Source organism: Eschrichtius robustus, chromosome 10, assembly GCF_028021215.1.
Source record: "Eschrichtius robustus isolate mEscRob2 chromosome 10, mEscRob2.pri, whole genome shotgun sequence".
NCBI lineage: Eukaryota > Metazoa > Chordata > Mammalia > Artiodactyla > Eschrichtiidae > Eschrichtius > Eschrichtius robustus.
The window spans coordinates 2,099,955-2,124,431 of record NC_090833.1 but is presented as its reverse complement, the minus strand read 5'-3'; the positions used below and the strand labels follow the sequence as shown (position 1 = coordinate 2,124,431).

At 62.2% G+C, this 24,477-nt stretch overlaps 3 protein-coding genes across 4 annotated transcripts in view; 1 reads left to right on the top strand and 2 right to left on the bottom strand.

Moving 5' to 3' along the window:
• Window positions 1–5,942, bottom strand: part of ADAMTS13 (ADAM metallopeptidase with thrombospondin type 1 motif 13) — a 32,975-nt gene extending 27,033 nt beyond the window's left edge. Inside the window, exons 1-4 of the mRNA XM_068552400.1 lie at window positions 5,683–5,942; window positions 4,642–4,954; window positions 4,240–4,306; window positions 422–561 (exon numbers count right to left, since the gene is read on the bottom strand). Of these exons, the coding sequence (XP_068408501.1) occupies window positions 422–561; window positions 4,240–4,306; window positions 4,642–4,740 (306 nt within the window). The 5' untranslated portion in view covers window positions 4,741–4,954; window positions 5,683–5,942. The remainder of the gene's footprint in view (window positions 1–421; window positions 562–4,239; window positions 4,307–4,641; window positions 4,955–5,682) is intronic.
• A 181-nt stretch (window positions 5,943–6,123) lies between these two features.
• On the top strand, window positions 6,124–15,173 carry REXO4 (REX4 homolog, 3'-5' exonuclease). Of its 2 annotated transcripts, none has more exons than XM_068552695.1 (8): window positions 6,124–6,672; window positions 8,120–8,454; window positions 9,902–10,039; window positions 10,400–10,440; window positions 11,625–11,713; window positions 12,733–12,807; window positions 13,333–13,407; window positions 14,027–15,173. In XM_068552695.1, the coding sequence occupies exons 1-8, from the start codon at window positions 6,445–6,447 to the stop codon at window positions 14,138–14,140; spliced, it is 1,095 nt and encodes a 364-aa protein (XP_068408796.1). In that variant the 5' UTR covers window positions 6,124–6,444; the 3' UTR covers window positions 14,141–15,173. The 2 variants fall into 2 exon arrangements, with proteins under 2 accessions (XP_068408796.1, XP_068408795.1); XM_068552694.1 differs by having other exon boundaries at window positions 6,130–6,672; window positions 10,247–10,440.
• Window positions 15,174–15,284: 111 nt separating this feature from the next.
• STKLD1 (serine/threonine kinase like domain containing 1) overlaps window positions 15,285–24,477 on the bottom strand; it is a 21,131-nt gene continuing 11,938 nt past the window's right edge. Inside the window, 11 exon segments of the mRNA XM_068553224.1 lie at window positions 15,285–15,439; window positions 15,651–15,791; window positions 16,900–17,028; window positions 17,105–17,233; window positions 17,775–17,903; window positions 18,683–18,829; window positions 19,513–19,629; window positions 21,064–21,147; window positions 22,275–22,405; window positions 22,934–23,097; window positions 23,629–23,747. Coding sequence (XP_068409325.1) covers window positions 15,300–15,439; window positions 15,651–15,791; window positions 16,900–17,028; window positions 17,105–17,233; window positions 17,775–17,903; window positions 18,683–18,829; window positions 19,513–19,629; window positions 21,064–21,147; window positions 22,275–22,405; window positions 22,934–23,097; window positions 23,629–23,747 — 1,430 coding nt within the window. The 3' untranslated portion in view covers window positions 15,285–15,299.

The window sequence follows — 24,477 nt, the reverse complement described above, 5'->3', positions numbered from 1 at the left end:
TGGGAGAGCCTGGTGTGGGGCAGCCGGGCTGGCTGCCGGGGCAGTGCTGGCCGACATGCCCATGGATCAAAGGGACGTTGGGGGAGAGGCCAGGGTTGAGGGTCCCCGGGCGAAGGGGCCCAAGTAGCAAGAGGCTGGGGGCTGCACTCCCCAGTGGGGTAAGGGAGAAAGAACAGATCACGCCTCTCCCCACCCCAGGGCCCTGAGCCCCAAGTGTGACCCCAGCCTCAGGTTCACACTGAGCTCAACCCCCCAGATAAGCCAGCTCACTGACGCTCTGCACAAGCCCCGGGTGCAGGGCGCTGTGTCCAGAGGCTCCCGAGGACGGGCTGGTCGTGGACGGCCACTGCCCCGCCGGACTCCTGAGCCCTCGCCTGGGTCAGCGCCGCCCACAGAGCCCGCTCCCCACGCGAGCACTCACCGTGTTGAGGTTGGTGAGCACGTAGCGCTCCGTGTCCTCCCGGTGAGCCTGGTGGACGTCGGGGCCCACGGCCACCAGCAGCTCCAGGTGCAGGAGGCTCCTGGCAGCCCGTCTCCGGAGGCGAGGGGCGGGAGGACGGCCTGGCGGGGCGGGGGGCAGGGCCGAGAGCCAGGGTCCTAGAGAGCAGGTGAGATGCGGCTTTGACCTCGCAGCCCCCACGGCCACGCCCCTCTGTCACCCTGCGCTCCTGGGCTTGGAGATGCGCCGCTTACTGTGGGGATGAGGGAGTGGATGGGCCCGACCCTCGCTTTCTCACAGGGAATGTGGGGAGCCAGAGAGGGCCTGTCTCCCGGCACAGGGAGACTGAGGAAGCGGTTCCTCTTTTTTGTTTTTTAATCACTAACTGGCTAAGCATTTGGTTTATTTATTTGTTTATATGTTTATTGAGGCATAGTTGATTTACAATGTTGTGTTAGTTTCAAGTGCCCAGCAAAGTGATTCAGTTATACATATACGTATATGTCTATCCTTTTTCAGATTCTTTTCCCTTATAGGTTATTACAAAATCTTTTTTTTTTTTTTTCCGCCACGCTGCGCAGCTTGCGGGATTCTAGTTCGCCGCCTGGGGATCGAACCCGCACTCCGTGCATTGGGAGCGCGGAGTCTTAACCACTGGACCGCCAGGGAAGTCCAAGATTATTACAAAATCTTGAGTATAGTTCCTCGTGCTATACAGTAGGACCTTGTTGGTTATCTATTTTATATACAGTAGGGTGTATCTGTTAATCCCAAACTCCTAATTTATCCTTCCCCCCTCCCCCTTTGGTAACCATAAGCTAGTTTTCTATGTTGAGTGGGCAGTTCTGCCCTGGCCCTCCTGGAGCTGGCCCCTCAGCACCCACGGTTTCACGCCCTTAGACACCCACCAGCTCATTTGGGACATCTTGGCCCTCCCAGCTCCTCAGGAGGAAACACTCTCAGAGGGTGAGAGGTCCCAAGCTCTTGCATGTCACTCACATTGTGACCGTTAGAACTGACAGCTCGGGCAGCTCACAGGAGAGAGGCGGCCGGGTCTTGGGAGGATGGCCGTCTCAGGTGGAGACGTTTCATTCCACCCCCCGGGCCCAGATCCCATTGCTGCCTGGGCATTCGGGGCAGCGCGAGGCCAGGAGACAGCTACTGTGTGGCTTTTATGTCCTTCTGGTCACCCCAAAGCCCCACGCTGGGCGCACACTGGAATAGGGGGTCACCCCAAGATGGCAAGGAAAGCCCAGGACCACACCCCGCTTGCAGCCGGGCGCAGCCTGGGGAAGGCATGAGCGGGCGTGGTGGCAGCAGAGCCGGCCCCGATCCTGCCCATGCCCTGGAGCCGTCCTGGAGGCCTGCGGCAGCCACGTCCCATCTTTGGGCCTCTGGGTTCCCATCTGCAGCATCGGAACTATCAGGAACCGCTGACCTCGGCCCACCCGAGGCTCCAAGGTGCACGTCTGTGAACACGCTTTGTAAACTGTGAATGGCTGTTCAGAGGCGGGAGGTCTACCCGTCCACCAAGCAGACGGCCTGGGGCCACGGCTGGTGGCCACGCGTTCTCCTGGCCTGCCCGTGAGCTGGGCACTCCCCTGCATGCTAACGAAGGTGGCTGGTGGAGCTGGGCCCAGGCATCAGGAGAGCTGGTCCCTCCCGCCGAGCTGTCCTTGACGCACCTCCGCCCTCCCTCTCCCAGGAGCTGTACCTGGAACCGTGGGTGCCCCGGGGGTGAGCCTGTGGATCAGGTGGGGCTGGGCACCACCCCAGGGAGGCACCAGCTCCCGGTGCCGCCTCCTCAACGGCTGGATATAGAACCTGTCTGCACCCACCAGGATGTCGCCCTCCTGGAGGAGAGAGAGCCGCCTGGTGCACACGGCCCCGTCCCCCATGCAGGGCCATCACAGCACCAGGCATGGACTGGCCCCCTCCAAGGGCTCCTGCCCAAGTCCAAGGTCCGAGAGCCCACCTGTGTGGAACAGCGGGGGAGCCACGCCCTCTGGGGGCTGCGCTCGCTGCCTACCACCTGCTGCCAGGCCCCCCAGCCACGTTTCCATTCCCCGCCACGCACAAGGCCTCCAAGCCCCAGTCTGCAGGGCCTGGTAAAGATCCCGGCGGGGCCCCGCATGTGCAAGAATGGAGGGGGTCTTGAGGGACTAGCTAGGCCCGCGCTAATGAACAGCACTGCCCGTCACCAGATGGGCCCTGAGTGGCATCTGTTCCAACCCAGGCTGGGCCTCCTGACCTCGGAACGGGGTGGGGAGGGAGGTGGTTATGATATAAATGGCTCTGGCTCATTCAGTGACGCATTGTGACAACACGTGACAGTCCCCAAAGATACCCAAGAGGCTAGTGCTGCAGCCTTCACCATTTCTTTCTTTCTTAATCTTTCTCTCTTTTCTTCTTTTTGGCCTCGCAGCTTGTGGGATCTTAGTTCCCTGACTGAGGATGGAACCTGGGCCCCCATAGGGGAAGCGCCGAGTCCTAACCACTGGACCACCTGGGAAGTCCCATCAGTGACGACACTGACGTCCAGGGAGCGCCTGGCCCAAGGTCGCCTGTACTAAGGTGCAGAGCTGGAGTCTGAGCTCAGAGGTCTGACTGCAAAGCCCACCCTCTTTCCGTACCCTGTTCCCCGGGCTTGCACCCAGCTCTGCCGCCTGCTAGCTGGGTGGCCTTGGGAAACTCAGCTGGCTTTCCTGAGCCTCCGAGGAACAGGCCCCCACGGCGTCAGAGTCTGGCTGAGGTCCAAGTGGTGTCGCGCTCACGTTTGGCTGTGCAGCGGGGGTTTGGAGGCATCTCTGCCCCACTGGGGTCCCCACGGCACAACCTCCCCCTGCTGCCGGCCTGGGCGCCCACTCACCACACAGCCCGAGAAGAAGGTGAGCCTGGACGCTTAGCCTGGGGGCAGCAGGGCGAGGCCCCCCGTGAGGCAGGGCTGGGGGGCCCCCAGCAGCCGGAGGGAGGCATTGACCACACGCTCGCTGGTGAAGGAGGTGGCGAGGAGGCCCAGAAGAGCCGTCCCAGGGCTGCCAGGGAGCAGCGCGGGGCCCTGCAGGGCAGCCCCCCGCGCCCGTCCTTGGCCTCACGCTCGGGCTCACGGACGCAGGTGAGCGGGGCCACGTCGAATCGGGGCGCTGCGGGAGATAGGAGGCCCCTCGCTCCCCCCTGCTCGGCCCTCCAGCACAGCTCCCCCTGCCCGCAGCGTGACCCCAGCCAGCGCTCAGCGTGCATCTGGCCCCGACCACAGAGAAGCCAGGCACGAGTGGGACACCCCTAATTCCCTCCGCCCTGACCACTAGCCTACCCTGCCTCTGGTCCCCACCTGCCTTTGGATCACCAATGGCCCTACTCGGAAAGGGGGCTGGCACCATGGAGAAGTCCACAGACACGGCCCACGAGCGACAGGAAAAGGCTTTGGCTGGCGCTTGACCCAGCGCCCTTCTTGTGTCTCACAGAAAAGATAAATGTTTACATCCTGGCCAGAAACTGCAAGAATTCCTGACAGTCGGCCCAAAGGGAGGCCCAGGGGTGGAAGAGACCAGCTAATTAGTGCCCATTCCCTTGAGATATTGAGCAGAATCCCAGGGTCACGACCCCAGCCTGGCCCAGGACACCCAGACCAGTTTTTATCGACTTGGCAGGAAGTAACGGAACTAATTAACAGGGTGACAGCAGCAGCTGACCTCCTCTCAGCTGAGCCACTGAAAAGCCGAGGTCCCTGACCCAAGGGTGAGATGCCCCCTGCAGGCTCTGAGAAACTCCCCTTGCAAGGAGGACACCAGGACAAGTACCTTCGGAGGCAGCGTCAGGGCCAAAGTAAGCGGTCACTTCCTCTGGCTCCAAAGCCTGAAGAAACTGCTGTGGGAGAAAGAATGAGTGAGGGGAGACGAGGGAGAAGGAGGTGTGGGGGAGAAGCAAGACAAGGAGCAGGTGGGGGGGTGGGGGAGAGGGGGAAGGGGCCCAGGATGCAGAGGGGGCAAGCCACCCACACCGGCGTAGCCGGGTCTGCCCCTCATCAGGTGGGTGGACAGTACCGAGGCCAACTCCCTCTCCAGTGAGCCCAGTTCGGCCCCTGAACCCCAAGTTCAGATTTCCTCCCACTTGGGCCCAGGGACCCACCCCCAGCACCCAGCGGAGCCCAGATTCCCAGCTCTCAGGGCTCCCCCAGCACCGCAGCCCTCGGATCCACCCACCTGCCGGAAATCAGGGAGTCCCCAGCAGCCCAGGAGGACGAGGAGCACAGAAATGAGAATTGCCCGCACACATCTCCCCTGGAGGCGAAGCTCACTCATCCTCCCAGGAAGGGAGAGCGCTGTGGTGACTGCAATCTGGCCGGCGTGGAATGCGACAGACCCGCTGGGCTGGACGTTGAGGCTGTGTTTACTCGTGGGCGCTTCCTCCCAGGGCAGGGGCCGAGGGGCTGGGCGGCCTGCAGGCTCCTCCTGCCGCGGCCTGGCCTTGCGCTGGGCTGGGCCTTGGCTCAGAGCACAGCCACCGGTCCTGCGCCTGGGAGCATAGAGCAGGGATGGGATTCATCTCCCATCTGTGTGACTGTGGCTCCCAGCTGGCTGAGGCACCATCACACCTGCTTCCTACGGACACCCTGCTTTCCGTGACCTGTCCCCACTCTCCTGTCCTCATTCCCTCCCTCTCAGCTATTGCCTGCGCTGTGCCTGCACCCGACGGCTGCCCATAGAACCAGGACGGTGGCACCAGCCCTCCCTGCCTGCCTCCCCAGCCGTCCCCACAGTGCTCACAGACCTTTAGCCACCGCCCCCACCCAGCCTGCCTTCCGTTCCTCAAATACGCCCAGTGCTTTGCTGCTCTAGTTTCAGCTCAAATGTCACCCCCCTCGTGGCACCATCTAAGTGGCCCCCCAGGGAGAGGTGTCACATTTAGAAAATAAAAATCAGGACAGCAGTGAAACTGGAATTCAGGTAAACAATGGATTTTTTTTTTTTTGGTGTTAAGTATGCCCCCCAAATTGCAGCTAATATATGGGACATTTTTATACTAAAAATTATTCTTTATCTGAAATTCCTATTTCTCTGGGCATCCTGCATTTTGTTGGGTAGCCTTACTCCTCCTCGAGTCCGTACCACAGTATCTCACTTCATCATCTTCATTGCAGTTACTACTATCCAAAATTGTTGATTTATCATCTGTATTTCCCTGAAGGCCCCCACGCACGTACAGGGCCTGGGATGGAAGCTTTGGGGAAGTGGAGGCCTCACCTGTGTCGCTGATCCAGAGCCAAGGCATGGTGTGCAAGTGGCTTGTTACCATTGTTGTCACACAAAATAATACAGTACAACACTTGTTACAATGCTTATCATTGTTATCGGATGCTGCTGAACTACGGCCCTGGGAAAGCAGCCTGTGCGACCTGGGGTCCTCCCTCCCGTCCCTGGGCCTCAGTTTCCCCGCCGCGTAGGGAAGATGGGCCGGGCTCGGACCGCGGGGCGGGAGACAGCTGCCCGCGGTCCCTGCACGTCCGCTCCGCACCCGCCGCTCCCAGGCCCGGCCGTCCAGCGCCCCCTGGCGGCCGCCTGCCCCGCCCTCCGCCGGCCGGGCCGCGGTGTTACACCGACGGCGGCCCCCCCAGTTCCCTTCCGGCGCTCATGTTTCTCGGCCCCAGGCCGGCCCTCGGGGAGATCCCGGGCTTACGCCAACCCGATCCTGGGCCGCTGACCGCGGACGCCGCTCGCCGGGGTGGCAGCCCTTTTCCTTGGGGGCCAAAGAGCCCCGCCCTGCTCCCGGCCGTGCGGAACCAGAGGCGAAGGCCCGGTTTCCAGCAGGTCGGGGGGAGGAGGGCACTTCCGGGGATAGGCGCTCACGTGCGGAGACCCGCGCGGGGCGGCTTCCGGGGTCCCGGGCGCTGCTGTCCCCGCTGCCGGCGAATTGGGGTCCGGCGGGACCTGTGCTCGGCGGGCAGAGCTCGGCTCCGGGGCCGCGGCGCCGCCGTGGATGGGCGCGGGGGCCGTGACGGTGCCGGGATGGCGAAGGCGAGGGTGCTGGCCCCCGAGCGCGCCCCGGGCGACCCCGCGCCTGAGCCCGGGCTCGTCAAGAAGCCGAATCGGAAGAAAAACAGGAAGAAAAGATTCTGGAAGAACAAAGCGCGAGAAGCAGGCAGAAAGCCGGGAAGCGGCCCCGGCGTGGTCATGGTGCGACCTCCAAAGGCGCCGGAGGACTTTTCCCAAAACTGGAAGGCGCTGCAGGAGGAGGTAAGGCCGCGGGAGCCCCGCGGATGGAAAAACGGAGAAGGGCTTGTGGGGCCCAAGGGAGCGCAGATTGGCGTGAACGCTGTGGACTGAGCGGTTCACCGACAGGTGGCCTGTTGAGGGCGGCAGCGAGCTCGCAGGCCAGCGAATGGCAGGGACTTGATGTAAAGGATTCTGGCAACATCCTGGACCTTTAATAGGTGAGAGTTGACAACAACTGCCGCCGGCTACGGAGCTCTTAAGATGTGCAGACGCTGCCGGCTGAGTTACATGTGTTCTTATTTAACCAGCCCTGAGATAGAATGCTTAATCATCTCCATTTTACAGACGAGGAAATGGGCGAGAAAGGTTACCTGAGGTGTCCAGGTTTGCAGCCGGGTCAGCAGAACCAGGAGTCAGACGCCCAAGTCCCTGCTCGTAATGCCGTGTTGTACCTATTGTCTCTCTCGGAATCAGTGGTCCAAACTTACTTACAGATTACAGGTTACTGTCTCCTAAATGCTGTTTGCTGTGCTTCACTCATAAGTTCTCTCCAGTTCCGTTGGAGTCGGCTGCTATTGTTATCGCTGTTTTCTAGGTGAGGTAGAGAGTTTAAGGAACTTGACCCAAGGTCGCACAGCTAGCTAGCAGATGGCAGACTGGGGTGCAGATTCACACTGTGGGGCGCGAGTTTGTGCTCTTTGCTACTGCCGACCTTCAGAGTCTCTTCTTAGTTCCTGAAATCTGTTACGGAGGGAGCCTCCGAGTGAGAGCGAGAACAGAAGAGCTTCTGAGCTTCTTAACACAGCCGGGCATCTTAGGGCAGAGTCCAAAGCATTCTCCTGTCTTGACCCACAGGCCGATGAAATTTTCCCTCCGGTAAACCCCGGGTTCTCTGACTTCTTGAGCTGTAACTTTATCTCTTTCTCTCAAGTAAGTAAAGCAAAACTAAGCAAGCAGAGGGATATTTATTATGGAAAAAACCTTGCGTTTTCTCCAGTTCATACAAGAAAGTACATTCTTCTGTTCTTTAAACATTGTGGGAACAGGTAAGTAGAAACCCACCTGATCACTCAGCTGGTTGCCACGTAGCAGGGTCTTAACCGTGTTGAGAATGGCCACACCGGGGACCTGCACACAAGAGGAGGTTGGGCTGGGAGACCTCAGCCCTCCGTGTAGGAGAGCAGGGGTACGGCTGCCAGCCCTTTCTCAGCCACTTTTCATTGGACACGCCCCTCTCTTCCTGAGACCCTCACAGCAGTAGCAAACCAAGAAATCTGATCAAGGAAGTGGCTGCCATGCACCGGCTTGTTGGCCTGAGCTGTGACGGAATTAGCTCTAAATGTGGAAACAGGTTGCTTTTACACACACACACACACACACACACACACACACGTATAAGCTTTCTTAATCCTTTGTGCATGTTTTCCAAATGAAAATGTGTTGCATATTTTATCTTGGGTTCCATTAGTTGCTGAAACAAAAATCACAGGCCCCGGAAGAGCCTCTTGTTCTCTCTCAGACGGATTCCAAAAAGCAGCCCCAAAGTGTCCAACAAAACAGGAAAGTGATCTCAGATAAAGCGAAGAGAGATGAGATGGGGACAGAAAACACAGACCCCAAGGCCGCAGGGAGCTCTGTGCCCTCAGGATGTCTGATGAACAGGAAGATCCGGGCACAGCGCAATGAGAAAGGAGCAAAGAAAAGGACCAATGATGACATTTCCCCGAAACGAGGAGAAGTCAAACGTAAGAAGTGGAAAGCTGAGGAGGTGACCGCCACCTTGCCTCCGGCCCCGCCCACCGAGTAAGTACCGCCCGGGCTGGCGCGGCTGTGATGACCGGCTCGGCCTGGTCAGCGTCCTGGCCGAGAGCCAGGTCACAGCGACTAAGGCCTGTCTCCTTAAGGAGGCCGAGCCTGCTGGCCCCTCCGTCACCTTACCCTGGTGCTGTCGGTGTCTTTGTTGACTATTTGTCTCCCCGGAACGTGGGCACGAGGGAGACAGAGCCTGTTTCATAGCTGCTGTGTCTCTGGGGCCCAGAACAGGGCCTGGCACGTGGGAGGCCCCAAGGAAGGGTTTGTGGCATGAATGAACGCCAAAGCCACAGGGACCCGCGTGTGAAACCGATTCCCGCGTCTTGCTAGCTGGGTGGCTTGGGGCAAGTTCCCGACGTGCCCGCAGCCTCAGTGTGCTTCCCCGCGGTGGGTCTGTGAGCTGCAGCGTGCTGACCCAGTGCCTGGTGGTTACTCAGCAAACCCTGTGGTGTCACCCACCCGGGGAGGACCAGAAGTCAGTGGCTGCCTCTGAATGGCTCAGCCAGGAGTGGCGTGTTTGTAAGTCAGTCCGGCTGTGTGTTGCCTGGGGTTGAGGACGCCATCGCTGAAGGTTTCAGGAAAGAACAGTTGGAGTGCCTGCCGCGACTCACTGCGCCAGGCACGCTCTCTGCAAACGGAGCAGTCACGACAGGTCCCTCTGTCTCGAGGGGGACAGACGATGCACTGAAATTATTTCAGTAATTCCCTCAGTGTGGTTGGGATACATCCAAGGAGGGAGAAGCCTGTGGGGGCAGGTGGCCAGAGGGGCGCGTCCAGTCAGTGAGCTCAGGAGGCTGTCTCTAAAGAGATGACAGGGACGCTGAGCCCGAAAGACACAGTCACGAGCCACTGCTATCCATCCCTGCCCGGCGTCCCTGTCTGCAGGGCTCGGCCCGGGGACGAGGTGGCGGGGCTCTGTGTCTACGTTCTGCACTCATCGTGTTTCTGTGAGGTTCTTAAATGTTTCATAACTGAACCGTTAGTTTTGTAATTGAGAAGAAAATGTTAGCAGCCGGTACACCTGAGTGGAGGTGGGGGGCTTATTTCTATTTTATATTCTTTCTGTTGCTGTGTAGTTCCTAAGTTTCAGCTAATGAGTGTTTTGTTTTTTTTTTTTAATTTATTTTTTGGCTGCGCCCGGTCTTGGTTGCAGCACGCGAGATCTTTCGTTGCAGCATGCAGACTCTTAGTTGCGGCATGCGTGTGGGATCTAGTTCCCCGACCAGGGGTCGAACCCAGGCCCCCGCACTGGGAGTGCGGCGTCTTACCCACTGGACCACCAGGGAAGTTCCTAATGGGTAATTAAAAAGGAAAGTGCCAAGATGATCACAATAGCCGGAGCGGTGGCCTGGCGGCCAGGCACTTGGGGCCGGACTGCCCTAAGAGCAGACCCCGCTCGCCTGCCCGCGCTCAGCCTGTTCTCCCCTCTGCCTTTTAGCGAAGACATCTGGTTTGACGACGTTGACCCAGCGGACATCGAAGCAGCCATCGGCCCGGAGGCAGCCAGGATAGCGAGGAAGCGGCTGGGTCAGAGCGAGAACAGCGTCACGCTGGTGAAGGAGCGGGCCTTCGGCGGGTACGCGGGGCAGGGCCGCGGGGCGCGCTCCGCCTCGGGGGGCGGGGGCGGGGTCTTCAGGAAGGGCCCACTTCCCTCTCCTCCCGTTGAGTTGGGCAGGCGCCTCTCGGCGTCCGGCTGAGACCCGTCCTCGTCACGTTACTGAGCGGTGGTGCCCGTTCCTGGGTCCCGCGGGTGGATTGAACTGGAGCCTTGGTTCCCCTGCAGCCTGACGAAAGCCTTAGCCGCGGACTGTGAGATGGTGGGCACGGGCCCCAGGGGGGAGGACAGCATTGTGGCCCGCGTGTCCCTGGTGAACCAGTACGGGAAGTGTGTTTACGACAAGTACGTGAAGCCAACCCAGCCGGTGACTGATTTCAGGACGGCGGTCAGCGGGATCCGGCCCGACGACCTGGCGCAGGGTGGGTGCCTCAGCGCGGCACGCGGCGGGGGCGGCTGGAGCGCCTTCCGTGTCTCCCTGCGGCCCTTTGTGCTGCAGGCGCGGGCGCAGAGAGAGCCCGGCGGTCTTCCTCCCTCCCGGGCGGGTGGGCTCAGAGGCTCCCGCGCCTGCTTGCATCGGCCTTGCTGCCTGCTGGCCACGCGACCTGAAGCCCAGGACAGTGTTCCCGGACGGAGAGAGGCTGCTGTGGGGTGGGGAAGGGGTGGAGGCGGGACAGGCTGGAGGGGCTCCCAGGCCTACGCGAGGGTTCGGAAGCCGTGGGGAGGCCGTGGGCAGCAAGGGGCCTGGTCCGGTGCGGGTTCCCCCGGGGGGGCCTCGGCGCTGGGCATCGGCTGGGGCGGGGCGCGGGGGTGGGGCGTGAGCCCGTCCTCTGTGCCCTTGGTCAGGGAGGTGGCTGTGCAAGGCAGCGAGCCGTGGCCCAGCTCAGGACACAGCCTGGACGCTGAGCCCGTAGGGTTTGCCGACGGACAGGCTGTCGGGGGAGGGCACAGAGGCCCCCGGGGGGCCCCAGATTTGGGGCCTGGGGAGGTCCTGGGAGCAGGGGCTTGAGGCGGCGGCTCTGTCGTCCTCTGGCTGCGTCCTCTCTGCTCTCCGCACCTCTCAGGTTCCCTGGAGCACAGCCCCCGAGGTGGCCCGGCCGATCATCAGCCCCAGGGCCCGACCACATCTCCACCCAGGCTCTGCCGGTCCTGCTTGGGTCGCGGGTGGGCAGAGGCACGGGGCCCAAGCGCAGTTGCTGCAGCCCTTCCCTTGGGGCGTGAGGGGAGGGGGTGGCCCCAAGGGGTCCGCTCCGAAAAAGCGAGCAGAGCTGCCTCCGGAGCCCAGGGTCTAGAGCCGGGCTTCTCACCGTCTGTGGCGAGGGCCACCCCCGCCTCGTTTTTGTCTCCGGTTGGAAAGACGTCAAACACAAGCCCTGGTTTCTTACTGTTAGATTCAGCTGTCGGCATTACCCTGGCCGGGGGCCGTGAGTGTGCTCGCCCCGCTCCTCCCTGGTCGGGGTGCGGGGCGGCCCCTGGGCCTCGGCATCATCCTCCTGAGCGGAGTGGCCCGCCTGCCGGTCCTCGCAGCTCTAAGCGGGGGGGCCTCTCGCTCAGCACCGTAGTGATGGACACGTCACTAAAAACCGCTTCTTTGTTTTGTTTCCAGGAGAAGAATTTGAAGTCGTCCAGAAGGAGGTGGCAGACCTGCTGAAGGGCCGGATTCTAGTCGGACACGCGCTGCACAACGACCTGAAGGTGCCGGCTCCGGGCGCCTCTTACGTAACGCGGTGTCCGAGGCGGTCGCGCTTTCTCCGTGACTTGGGTGATGCGCCCACCGTGTCAGCTTGGGGGAGCGGGTCCCTGCACACCCTCGTAGGCAGAGCCGGGCGCTGCCTCTGCCACCCTCACCCGCCCGGTGGGCCGCCGCTCCTCCCAGGGCAGAGCCCCTCCTGTCGGGGATCATCCCCGGAGCCACTGGGCAGTCCCCGTGTCCCAGGCCGGCCTGTGGCGGCCAGCACAGCAGGCGGCAGGCAGGCTCGGAGGGTCCCCTTCCCGTGCCCCAGAGGGTGGGGCTCAGCCTCTGCCCCTTAGGGTCCCTGCTGTGGGCAGAGCTGACCCACCTGTTGGGACGAGAAGCTCGGGGAAGGCAGGGTGGGAGACTGTCCTCCCTGGGCCTGCAGCTTTTCAAACGGTGTTTCCTGGAAGCTTGGCAGCCTCCAGTGTTTCAGGGACCCATAAAAGTTGGTCTTTTAAAAGTAAATTTTGAGGGAATTCCCTGGCGGTCTAGCGTTTAGGACTTGGTGCTTTCACTGCCAGGGCCTGGGCTCAGTCCCTGGTCGGGAACTTAAGATCCCACAAGCCGCGCAGTGCGGCCGAAAAAGAAGAGAAAGGAAGTAAAGCTTGAACTGTTCAAAACCAACAAGTCCTCTGCCCACAGAGACGCGTTTTGTCATAAACGTTCTCACCTCAGGGGCCCCGGAAGCTCGTGCTCCCTCCTAGCGCCCTCCCCGTCCCTGGTGACCTGCGCAGGCTCGCGTTCCAGCCGCTTGCTGGCTCCTTGGTGACGGGTCTCCAGCTTCCCCGGTTTCAAGGCTGTTTTCATGCCCGTGTGGTCCTTCCGTCACCTTTCCCGTGGCGACGTTCCCTCAGAAGTTCCGGCTCGCGTCAGCGCTTGTTTTGTCTGTGTGTGCACGTGTGCTACGTGTTGGAGTTTGGTAGAAGGGATCTGCCGCTGCAGATGAACAACAAAACGCCCATCCTGTTTTCTCCTCCAGGCGCTGCTTCTCGGTCACCCGAAGAAGAAGATCCGGGACACTCAGAAGTACAAACCTTTCCGGAGCCAAGTGAAGGTACTTGGAACCGCGCGGCTCCGTACAGCGTAGCTTGGTTTCTGGGTTCACGTGATCGTCGGTTCTGGTCCCTGAAGGCCAGCTTACTGAGGAAAGGTGTTGGGTTTCGTTTGGTTTTTCCTTTTAACCTTTAAAACTGAAAGGAATCTTAGAAGAAAAAGAGTTCTGCCAAATGCCACCTTTAAAGTTAGTGTCGCTGAGGGCCGGTGAGTTCCACTCTCTGATCTCTGTGATTAGACCCCCGACTGCGGGCAAGAAGCCGCCTTCGTGTCTATTCCAGAGGCAGAGCTGCCCTTGAAATGAGCAGGGCGGCCTGAGGCCGGAAGGCAGAGATGGCAGAGTCCTTTCCTGGTCCTCCTCTAGGGGCTGACTGGGTGTCACCGGCCCGCAGGGCCGCGGGCATTTCCGGTGGGAGGGATGCTGAAGGTCACTTGGGTCGGGGCTCAGCGGGCAACTCCCCTGCCCAGGCAGGGCCTACAGAGGCCCCACCTGAGCGTGGCTGTGCGCTGCCCTCTCCCCTGGCAGAGTGGACGGCCGTCTCTGAAGCTGCTTGCGGAGAGAGTCCTGGGGATCCGGGTGCAGCAGGCAGAGCACTGCTCGGTGAGTGTGTCCCGGGCGACAGTCCTCGGGCTTGGGGGCCGTGCCTGGCCTCCTGCGCGAGGTGCAGTGTCACCTGAAGACAAACACAGTGGACCTTGGGCGGCTTTTGTTCTAGGAGGCTCCTGGTCGTGATAAATGACATGGCACAGCAGGCCTGCAGAGTGTCGGTTAAATTCTAAGTGGTTACATTTAACTAATACTTCACACCAGAAAGCTACTAGTGTACGGTAGTCAGAGACAAAGGCCCCAGTCTGGATTGCAGGCCCTCTAGGACTGCGCGTGAGGCCGCTGGCCCGCGGAGCCCAGCCGCTGGGCTCTTGTGCCCCAGCATCAAGCTCAGGGCCTGCCGTCCCCCCACCCCGTCTCCTTCCGAGTTCTGTGGTGTCGGAGCACCCACGAGGCAGCGCGTTCATCCCTTCGCTTTGGGTCCCTCCCTCCCGTGAACTGGGGCGCGGAAGCCCGGTGAGGGCCGTGGTGCGGGACCACTGCCCTCGTCAGTTTTCTCCTTCCCTTGTCCGCGTCTGATGCCAGGGCTCGGGAACTGTGGGATGGACTGGCGTGTACGTGGCCGTGCTTGTCGCCCGGCGGGACAGTCATGGTGGCGCTCCGTGTCCCCCAGATTCAAGACGCGCAGGCGGCGATGAGGCTGTACGTCCTGGTGAAGAAGGAGTGGGAGAGCATCGCCCGAGACCGGCGGCCCCCGGCCTCCAAGGCCCACGGTGACGCCGCCTAGCAGGGGCCCCGTCCTGTGCCACACCCACGCTCACGGGCAGCTGTGACCAAGTCACCGGACAGATGGAGGCCCCCCGGAGCAGCGACCCTGTGGAAAAGTTTCAGAATCACGGCAGCAGGGGCGCGCGGCGTGCTCGCTGCTGAGCAGAATGTCTCCCGTCTGGTTGTGGCATCTGAGACTCATCCCCGCACGTGGGACGGGAGGAGGGGCTGTCCCTGGGGGCTCCCCGGGTCCCAGGACCAGAGGCGCCTAGTTGTCCCCAGGTCTGCGGCGCCTTCCCCTGAGGAGGCCCCTTTCCCTCGTTGCCTTGGCCAACGGAAAGGAAGGAACTCTGCGGACTCGAGCCTGGACTGCGCGGCTGTGGGCAGCCCGGCGGCAGCCTCGTCGAGGGGTTTTCAGTGGTTCCTTTCTCACCCCCTGCACACAAGTTTAAACCGGGTCGGGGCCCACAGCCGGCGAGGGGAGCTCGGGCTGCCCAGCGCGGTGACGACGGTTCTCCGCAGAGGTGGGCGCCTCCCCGACTAGGGTGGACGTTCCAACCACGGGCGGGCCCGGGCGCGGGGGGCTCTCTGGCACAGGAGCAGCCGGTTGCAGTGAGTGGAGCGTGTGACGCGCCGGGCTGTACTGAGCCCCCGCCAGCTGTACAGGAAGTCCGAACCCACAGAGGAGGTTGTGTGACGTAAACGCAGGTTTTTACTTGAGCTGGGGCTTGTGAAGGCTCAGTGTCTGAGGGGACTGCTGTGCCCCCCTGCTGGTCCTGGGTGACACCTCTCCCTGACCCCCACCCCTAAGGAGACGCCCTGCGGCACCGGGCGACCCGGCAGGTACAGCGTGAGGAGGGAGAGGCGGAGCTCCCCAGGCGGCTGCCTGGGGCAGGCCTACTGCCCGCCGTCGGAGCTGCGCTGCGAGGCCTCTTCCAGCTTCTGAAGCACACTTTGTGCGTAAGAAACCAGCTCCTGGAAGGAGAACAGTAGGTCAGCTGTTTCCATGGACGGTCTCGTTACTCCAATAACGAGTAATTTCTGTTACTTAATTTGCTCTTTGAAGAGGTCTCACTGCTCCTCCCCTCCAGGGTTTACTTCGGCCCAGTGTGGACACGGGCGGTACAGGGAGAGCCTCTTAAAGCCACTCACGCGGCAGTCGCCTGCACACAAACCGCTCATCCGGCCCCTGGGCTCTGGGCCACCCAGGGCAGGATGAGGCGGCCCCCGACACTCACCAGGCTGGAGGTGAAGCGCCCGTGGATCTCCTCGACCAGGGGCCGGATGCCGCTGGACACCAGCTCCGGCAGGATCTCCTCTGCGGGCAGAGCAGAGGGTCCTGAGGCCAGGCCCCCACCCCCCGAGGCTTAGCATGAACCGCTGGGACTCGGGAGCGGGCGTCACCCGTGCCAGCAGGGTGCCTGGCACGGAGGGTTCCTGCCTCTCCCCCATCGGTTATAGCCGCGAGCAGGGCGCCTCTTGAATGCTGGCTTCCAGGGAGGGCGTGACGAGGGCAGGGGGGTCCTCACTGTAGGAGGCGAGGTGGGCCAGCAGCATGCAGATGCTCTCCACCACCTCCGGGTCATCCTGGTGGAGCTGGTACGTCTCCTGGATGAGGGTGAGGCCGCTGCCGCCCTCCTCGGGCATCACCACCTGCAGGGCCGCCAGCTCTGGGCGTGGGCGAGGGGGTGGATGGGGTGACAGTAGTACTGAACGTGTGGGGCTGTTGACAGCCCAGGGCACCTGGGGCAGCAAGAGCCTCAGCTGGCAGGGGATGCCACGCTGTCCTGCAGCGTGGGGACCGCCAAGGTCAGGCCTTTCCTGGCTCTGCATCTGCGGGTGTCCTCTGGTGGCATGTGCACCCACCTTTCCATCCCGGTGGCCCCCAAGGCCGGTGTGCTTGTAGGGAGGGTGCTGGGGACAGTCCAGGGCACCTCCCCGCCCCATGAGGAAGCCCGTCAGCGCGGGGTTAGGCCTGGCTCCTGGGGGGCTGGGGGCCCGTGTGAGCAGTGACCGTGATGTCACGTAGGGGTCAAATCCTCCCAGAGCCCAGGGGGAAGCTGACCCTCCAGGGGAGTGGACTTAACCGTCAACAGCCGGTAGGCGGCAAAGCCGAGATTCTCGGCTCGGGGGTCCCGCACGCTTGCTGGGTTCTGCCGACTCCACTCCTTGTTCACTGAGCTACATGCCTTTTGCTCTCAGGGCTTCAGCGCCCCACCCCATTTGATGGCGGCATCCCGGCGGGAGTGGGGGGCAGGCCCGGAGACCCCGCCCACTCGGGAGGTTCTCTCCAGGAGTGGAGGTCACTCCCCTCCCTGCTTCAGGCCGAGTAGCAGGCAGAGACCCGCCAGCCTGCACACCCAGCGGGGGCCGGACCTCACAGGGGCCGAACCACCCCACACGGCCAGCAACCTTTGCCAGGCTCCAGGCCCTGAGTGTCCGTCAAGGCTCGTGGTGCCAAGTTGGGTGCAGAGCCTGGGGTTTGCGTGGAGGCGGAGTTCAGAGCCCTGTCCCCCGGGCTGTTTTCAGAGCCACACCTGGAGGAGAGCCTGTGCACACGCCAGGCATGTGGGTGGCAGGGAAGGTGGTCACGATGCAGAGTGGCACAGAACGGTAGGAAGTGAGGGTACGGAAAGTCTCCGTGGCAACGTCTGGGCGATGGGACTGTAGGTGTTTCCCTTCCCTGTTTTGAGTGTTTGCGGGCTGCCGGCAGGCATTGCTGGGGGAGTCTGTCTGCCTCCGCCTCCTAGTGGCAGCCCCGGCCGTCCCCAGGCTCACCAGACAGCTTCGCGAGGCTGGCCAGCGCCCGGTAGGCGTTGCTCACCAGCAGGACCCGGTCCTGGCGCACCCGGATGTTCTGCAGGAGCAGCGCCGCCACCTCTTCCAACTGCTGCTCCTTTATGCAGCCTGCGGAGGGCCGGCACGTGCCTCGTCTCGCGGGTCCGGGGCCACCTCTCCGGCCCCGGGGCCCCAGGCTGCTCACCCAGCAAGGACAGCAGCCACAGGACCGCACAGCCGGCCTCAGCCATCTCCGCGTCCGTGGGGTAGGCGGCCAGCACCTCAGCAATGAGGGCCGGGGCTTTCTCCAAGGGGGCCTTGTTCACGATGGCAGCTGGAACGGGACGGGGTGGAGGAGGGGACACCTACTGCTGGGGGGGTGGGGGAGGGCAACCCCAGCCTGCTAGCCAGTCTGTAGGGTAGGAATCGGCAGGGCCCCCAAGGGGAGGTTTGGGGAACCCTGCGTGCCGGGTGTGGGCAGGGCTCTCCACGGTTGGGAGCCCTCTTTTCCTTGGGGAAAATGACCTCCCAGGTGCTGGAGGGCCAAGTGGGGCCTGGAGAGAGCGCGGCAGGGCCTGGGAGCCCCACCCCCCCCTTTCTGAATCAGAAATCAGGATAGTTTGCCCAGTGCTAAGGCCAACTTGTGAAACCAGGGACTGCCCCGGAAATCCCACGATGTGTGTGAGCTGGAGGCTTCCGTGGGTCGGGCACGAGGGGGTCCGAATATGAACCCACCCCTCCCCAGGATAGCACTGCCTGCCCCTGCCGGTGCAGCTTCTTCCGTCCACTCTCCCTCCTTTCTCTTCCTCTCCTCCCAGCTCTCGTGTGGTTAGGGAGAAGCGGAGGGAGGGGGGCCAGCCCCGGGCCCCGCTCACCATCCACCAGCAGGGCCCCGAGCAGGCTCAGGCCGTTGATGCAGATGTCCCTGTTCCTGGGGAAGGTGTCCAGGTGCTCCAGGATGTGCTCACACAGCCTGGCCCTCTGCAGCTCATCTGTGGCCTGTCCTGTAGGTGGGCCTTGGAATCAGGACCACGGAGAACACCACCTCGAGGAAGCCCTCCCTGGGGGCCACCCCCCTTCTCTGTGGTCCTAGGGCACTGCAACCCCATGCATCCCACACCAGTGGGTGCCTACTTGGCCAGTTTCGTGCCCCGCATGAGACCCAGAAACAAGGATATGGTCCATCCCCTGGGCCGCCGTTCCAGCACCTCCCATCCCATTACTGGGCTGGGACCGCCCTCCGAAGCTTTCCTTCCAAGATAGGACCACGACTGTGTTTTCTCGGGGTGATGACCTGACACTGTTTGCCAGGTGGTCCTGATTTACACCTGCTGTCCCAACATGGCTACTCATGGCCGCCCTTTTCACTCCTCGGCGCGGGGTCAATGAGATATGGTAGATTGTCTGGTGAGTGTAGGGTGGGCTGGGGGCCGCGGGGCTCCAGGTGAGGCCCCAGCTTCCCTTTGGAGAGAGCGATGCCCACCCGGTTAGTGGCTGGAGGAGAGGAACGTGTGTGAAGCCCTCGGTGGTGACCCTCTCCCCACACCGTCCCTCGGCCACTTGCTGGTGGCCTCTGTGGAGCGGGGCTGAGCGGGGCCGGTGGGGCAGCAAGGGCTGCAACCTGAAACACGTCGGCGTGAAGCCCATGGTGGCGCCTGGCCGGTGCCCGTGCATGTTGACAGAGGGACACGTGACTGTGAACCTGGAAGCTGGGGACGGAGCAGCTGTCCCCTCGGGAAGCCCTGCGCCGCCCGCCTGAGCCCTGCGCCCACGGGAGGGCGGCACCCACCCTGGCTGGCGACGATGGTGAGCAGGCTGTAGACCGTGACCAGGAGCTGCTGCTCTTCGGGGTGGCTCCGCAGGACGCTCAGCAGCGCGGGGGTGATGGCGCTGTCGCTCGGCACCGTGGCCGCCGGGTCCTGCCCCAGTGCTGCTCAGGCCGACAGAAGAGGCCGGTGGAGCCTGAGCTGGGGGCCACGGTGGGAAGGCGGCAGGCGGGGCTGGGGGTGGGGTCTCCGGGGAGGAAACCGAGGTCGGGGCGCAGCGCAGGTCCCCGTAAGTGCTTATTGCATGACCGAGCCAAGGACCGGAGGGCTGGGGGCCCTGCCAGGGCTGTGAGCACGTGCCAGAGTAGACGTTTATCACGTGCAGGGTAAAGCATTACATGGAAATTCAACCTAAATATTAAAGTGAGAAAGGCAGTGAAGTATTTCCAGTTTAAAAATCGGAGGCCAGGCCCTCGGGCTCTCAGCTCCAGCCTCTCCCATCCCTCCTCAGCTGCCCTCCTGGAAGCCCACGCCTGGGACCCCATTCCACCTGCCTGGGCTCACACCACAGGACCCCTATGAGCAGCTCCTCCTTTCATGCCTAGAGATCAGGCAGAAGGGGGAGCAGCTGGTCCAGGGCCACAGAGGCAGGCCTTGGGCGGTGCCCCACAATCCTGGTTGCGCCCTGCCTGTCATCCTGGGGTGGGGTGGGGTGGGGTTGGGTGGGCAGAGCAGGGCACAGGTGCCCAGAGGGTCAGACGCCAGGGCGATGATTGGCATGGGAGGGTGGGGGCAGGAGAAGCCAGCTGTGCCCGGAGCGTCTAGCCCGGCCCCGCCCGGAGCCCACCTTGGCCCAGGGTGCGGAGCAGCAGGGAGGAGGCACACAGCTGTACGTCAAGGATCCTCTCGTGCTGCTTCATGATGCCGATCAACACCTCCACCAGCTCCGCTGGCCACGGCACACCTGGCAGGGTGGGGGGCAGAGTGAGACTCGGCGTAGGAGCAGGTGGCGGGAAGGGGTATGGACCAGACCCTGATGGGAGTCTGCATCACACGTGGGCCCCTGGGTAGACGAGCAGACGGGTGACCAGACACGATCAGTCAGGGGGTGTGGAGTGCCTGCCATGCGTCTGCCATAGGGATCTTCTTATTCCAGCAGCTCTACAAGATCGATCCTCATTTGACAGATGAGAAAACTGAGCGTCAGGGAGATGAGAGCCCTTGCTTTGAACCCAGGCTATCTGACTCCAGAGCCCTTGGCTGTTACTGCCCTGAGAGGGGACATCTGTGGGTCCCTTAGACCTTCCTCTGGGCCAGGGCGTGTGCTGGCGAGGGGGGGAGGCAGTGGTGGGCAGCCCGGGGTCCACACAGCTGCACCCCTTCCTAACTGCTGCTTCACCTTTCTCAGCCTGTGTCCTCCTGGTAAGAATGACAAGAACAAAAGTGCTGGCACCAGGGAAGCCAAGCCATGGCTAGCCCGTCTCCAAGCGAGGCTGTCTGAGGCAGGTGTGGCTCTGGGGTGACAGCCGAGGCCAGTCTTGGGAAGGGGCCCAGCAGCCTCTCTCACTCTCTCTGGGAAGGCAGAATCTCTTCCCATGGACTCTCTCCTGGCCACAGCCTTGCTCCAGACGGGGTCACGGGGAAGGAGAGGGAGGGGAAGGGAAATGGCCAAGGTGAGGTCTCCTGCTACCTCACTAGAGGGCTGGTACTGGGCCTTTATGATCTCTGCTGTCCTGGCCACTGGGACGACCATCTATGGAAGGATGGATGGGTGGACGGATGGATGGATGGATGGGTGAGTGAGTGAATGAATGTAATATTCAGGCTGGTGAGACAGAGATTGAGGGCAGAGTTTTACGAACTCATGTTTTGGCAAAATTAAAAATATTAATACTCCTCGATGGAGAAAGTTGGGGGAAGAGGTGTTCTCCTGCACTCTTGAGAGGTGAGGAAGTTGGTGCATCGACGGAGGGCAATTTGCAGTATCTATGAGAACATGAAGTATTCGCAGCCTGCACATCTGGGAATTTATCCTGCAGAAACACACACAGCACACACACACATGCCCCGGGGTGGGCTGTATAACATTGCTTGTGATACCAGGAAATCGGCAACCACTCAAATGCCCAACCAGAGGAATGGCGGCAGAGACGGGGTGTCTATCAAGCATCCACGAAGAGCACGTGAGGGGAGGCCCCGAGAAATGGTTCGGGCCACCCCACCACCGACTTGTCTGCTCAGTGAAAGCGGCGGCACGGGAGGAAGTCCAGGCTCCTGTTCCAAGCAGGTGGTGAAGCCGTGGATGCTCATGGGAATGTAAACCGGCGTCGGAAAGTACCAGCTAGGGAAGCTGGAGGGGCCGGGGCCCCGGGGCAAGGCGAGAGGGTGGCGGCTCTACCTTGCTGATCTTCAGACATCCTCAGGAGCCTCTTCATGGCCCTCTGCTGGACTTCGGGGTGGCTGGAGAAGCTCTGCATGACCTCTGCAGGGGACAGGGCAGCACGGGGAGGCGCCTTGGCTCACGGACCCGCCTGCGGGCTGGGGCACCGGGGGCCCATCCGTGAGCACCATTGCACAGACCCACGTGACCCGGCACGAGGTGGCGCCGTTATCTTCACCTTCCCGGCCGAGCCACCTGTCCGAAGTCGAACCTGGATCTGCCTCAGAGCCCCGCCCAGGGCGTACTTCCGCTCCACACCTCCCTCGGGTGACTCCCTCCAGGGCACTCAGGGCGATGGCCTTCAGCTGGACCCGGCTGTCTGCCTCCAAAGCCCATGGCCACGAGACAGGGAGACTGAGCAGCTGGGGCCTCACGGGTCCCCTTCTCCAGAAAGGGAGGCAGAGGTGGCAGCCCCTTATCACAGGCAGCCCACCAGGGAGCCACTGACGGGGAGGAGGGAGTAGCCCACCCACACCAGGGACACAGAGGGATAGGGGGTGGAGCCACCCCTGAACTTGAAGATGAGCTCCAGATCCAGTCTCTACCCAAGACCGTGGGTGTAGCCCCCAGCCTGGGCATGCGGAGGAGTCTATCATGTGCACCTTTGTGGGGGGCGGTGACCAGCCAGCACTGCGCCTGGAGTCTCAGGCCTGCACGTGTCACATTGCACACGGAGCCCCTGGGCCGCTTCACCTTGCTGCAGGGCCATGCCTGCTGGTCCACGGTGGCGGCTGTGCCGGCCCCAGTGTGAGCACCGTTCCGGGCACGTAGCAATCACACAGGAGGTGCTGCTGACTGGGGAAGGCACTCCGGGCACCGGGCCGCCGTGTGCCGGGCGAGCAAGCAAAAGGTGCGGAGTCTGTGGTGGGGTGCGTGGCAGTGAGGGGGGCTGTTCGGTGACGTCGAGGACTGTGTAGCCGGAACGGGGGAGGCAGGCGGGGCCTGGCCACAGAGATGAACTCTGCTCTAGGTAAGCTCGGGGCTATCTGAGCGGGGCGGTTCCCTGAGCAAAGCAGTGCTTGGGATGGATGAGGGGCAAACCCACCGGCCATGTGTGAGGAGCAGTCCAGGGTGCTGGGGGGGGGGTCACTGCCCCCCCCAGCTAAAGACAATGGGGTGCCGGGGCCACAGCGGCCTCTGGCGCCGCCCCCTCGGGGCCCCATCATCACCTAAGATGCTGGCGACGTTGCTTTCTAGCAGCATGTCGATGATGAACTCGGGCACCACCTGCCGCTGCAGCATCAGGGCACCGCTGGAGGACCTGAAGTCGCTGCTCACAAACGTGAAGTGAATCACGTCCCTGGGGAGGGGCAGAGAGCAGCCAACTGGCCCTGCGCCCGCTCTGCGCCCGGCAGCTGCTGGGCCTCCACCTACTTTGGGCACCCGCCTGGGAGCACCTCTCCCAGCATCACAGTGCGTCCAGCGGGCACCGCAGCAATTCCCCCTCCAGGAGGGGCCAAGGGGGGACAGTGCTGGGCCCTGGCACTTGCACTCGCCTGGGCCCCTTCCTCCATAACATAGACCAAAACAATCACAATTTCTGGCTGTGTTGGTATAAAGGTGAACATAACCCAGGATGGATCGTTTTGTTCTTCTGACTGTAAAATACATTAGAGTTAAAACATTTTCCTGGGCCCTGGGCTGTGCCTCCCGCAGCTGATGGCGAAGCTGGCCCTGTCTGTCTCACGCGCAGAGATGTGGCCGCAGTTTGGGACGGTCCAAACTGGAGGGGCCGCTGTCCATGGATGGAGCGCTTTGTGGTGTTGAAACCCCAAGTGCATGCGTAGACTGACATAGAGTGAAATGCGACCCCAGGGCCTGAGCTCACCTGATGGTTATTCGCTCCGACGGGTCGGCCTGGAGCATCAGAGGCAAAAGGGAACTGAAGATTTTCGCATCGGGGACCCTCCTCTCCTCCATGGTCCTCAGGACACCCCTCAGGCCGTCGGGCGAACTCCGGATGGACTTCCGCAGAAGCATGGCTTCCGTGCTCTAGGAGGAGAGAGAGGACCACCTGTGCCCCTCCTCAGCTAAAGGAAGGTGGCCTGACCTCGGGCAGAGGGGAGGCGACGTGGCTGCCGCCATCAGGAATGCACAGAAGCCACCTGCGCCCCAGGGTTCTTGTACAAAGAAGAAATGGAGGTTCAGAGAAAAGCAAGTGGCCATCTCACTGGCTGGAGGGAGCAGGCAAACAGCCCTCCGTCCACGGCCGGACTCCCACTGTGGTCCGGTGAGTGCACCCGAACTCAGCTGTTCTTGTCCATAAGGGGGCGCTGTTTGGGCGGTGAATGTTACCATCACCGTCATCACCACCACACGAGGGCCCAGCAGGCCCAAATGCGGGGTCCCCGGGCAGCGGGGGGCCTCCACACAGCCCCACAGAGGCACTCAGCGTGGGCAGGAGGATGCCGGTGGGAAGAACACGCCCCTTTCAGGGCCGGGGGTGGGCAGAGCCTGGCTCCCTGGGGCTGTGGGGAGTGGGGTTCAGGTGTGGCGGGGAGGGGTGGTCGGAAGGCCCCTCACATCCAGGAAGGAGCAGCCGGCCATGTCGAGAATGATGCAGCCCAGGGACCAGATGTCAGATTTCTGGCTGAAGGAGAAGTTGAGGGCTTCGGGGGCCATCCAGGACTTGTGAAAGGGGTCTGTTGGCAGGAGTGAAGTGGGGGATGCGTGAGCCCCGCGCTCCCTGGGGAAGCAAGCAGCTTGAAAAATGAGCCCTCCATCCCCCTTCTCCAGGGAGGGAGAGACGTGCTATCTGAGGGGGAAAAGGAAGAGGCCCCCTGGTCAGTAAGATCCTGGCCCTTGATCTTCAGCCAGTGAGGCTGCCCATCTCGGCAGGGGCCCACCAGGCTGGCCGTGTGCGCATCTGTGTCCCACTACGGCTGCAGAAATAGTCGGAAGGGGCATGTGCCACGAAGGCTAAAGTCTGCACCCTCCATAAACGTCTTGCCCCTCCCAACATTTAGTCGGGACCTTGAGGCAATGTTCCAGTTGCCCTGCCCTAGTTTCTAAACCTGAACCCCTGGGACTTCCCTGGCTGTCCAGTGGTAAAGACTCTGCGCTTCCACTGCCGGGGGCACGGGTTCGATACCTGGTCGGGGAACTAAGATCCCGCATGCTGCGCGGCCAATAAATACATACATACATACATACATAAACAAACAAACCTGAACTCCAGACAGGGGGCCAAAGGATCAGGGTCCCCGGCCCAGCTCTACGAGTGCCTGACAGGCCTCAGGCAGCCCCTCCCTCTCCGGACCTCCACTCCCCAAACAAAGAGCAAAGGGGTGGGCTCCAAGGGCCCCTGCCACCTACACCTCCAGTAGATCCACCCATCCACTCACCTGCCCACCCACCTGTCTACCCACACCC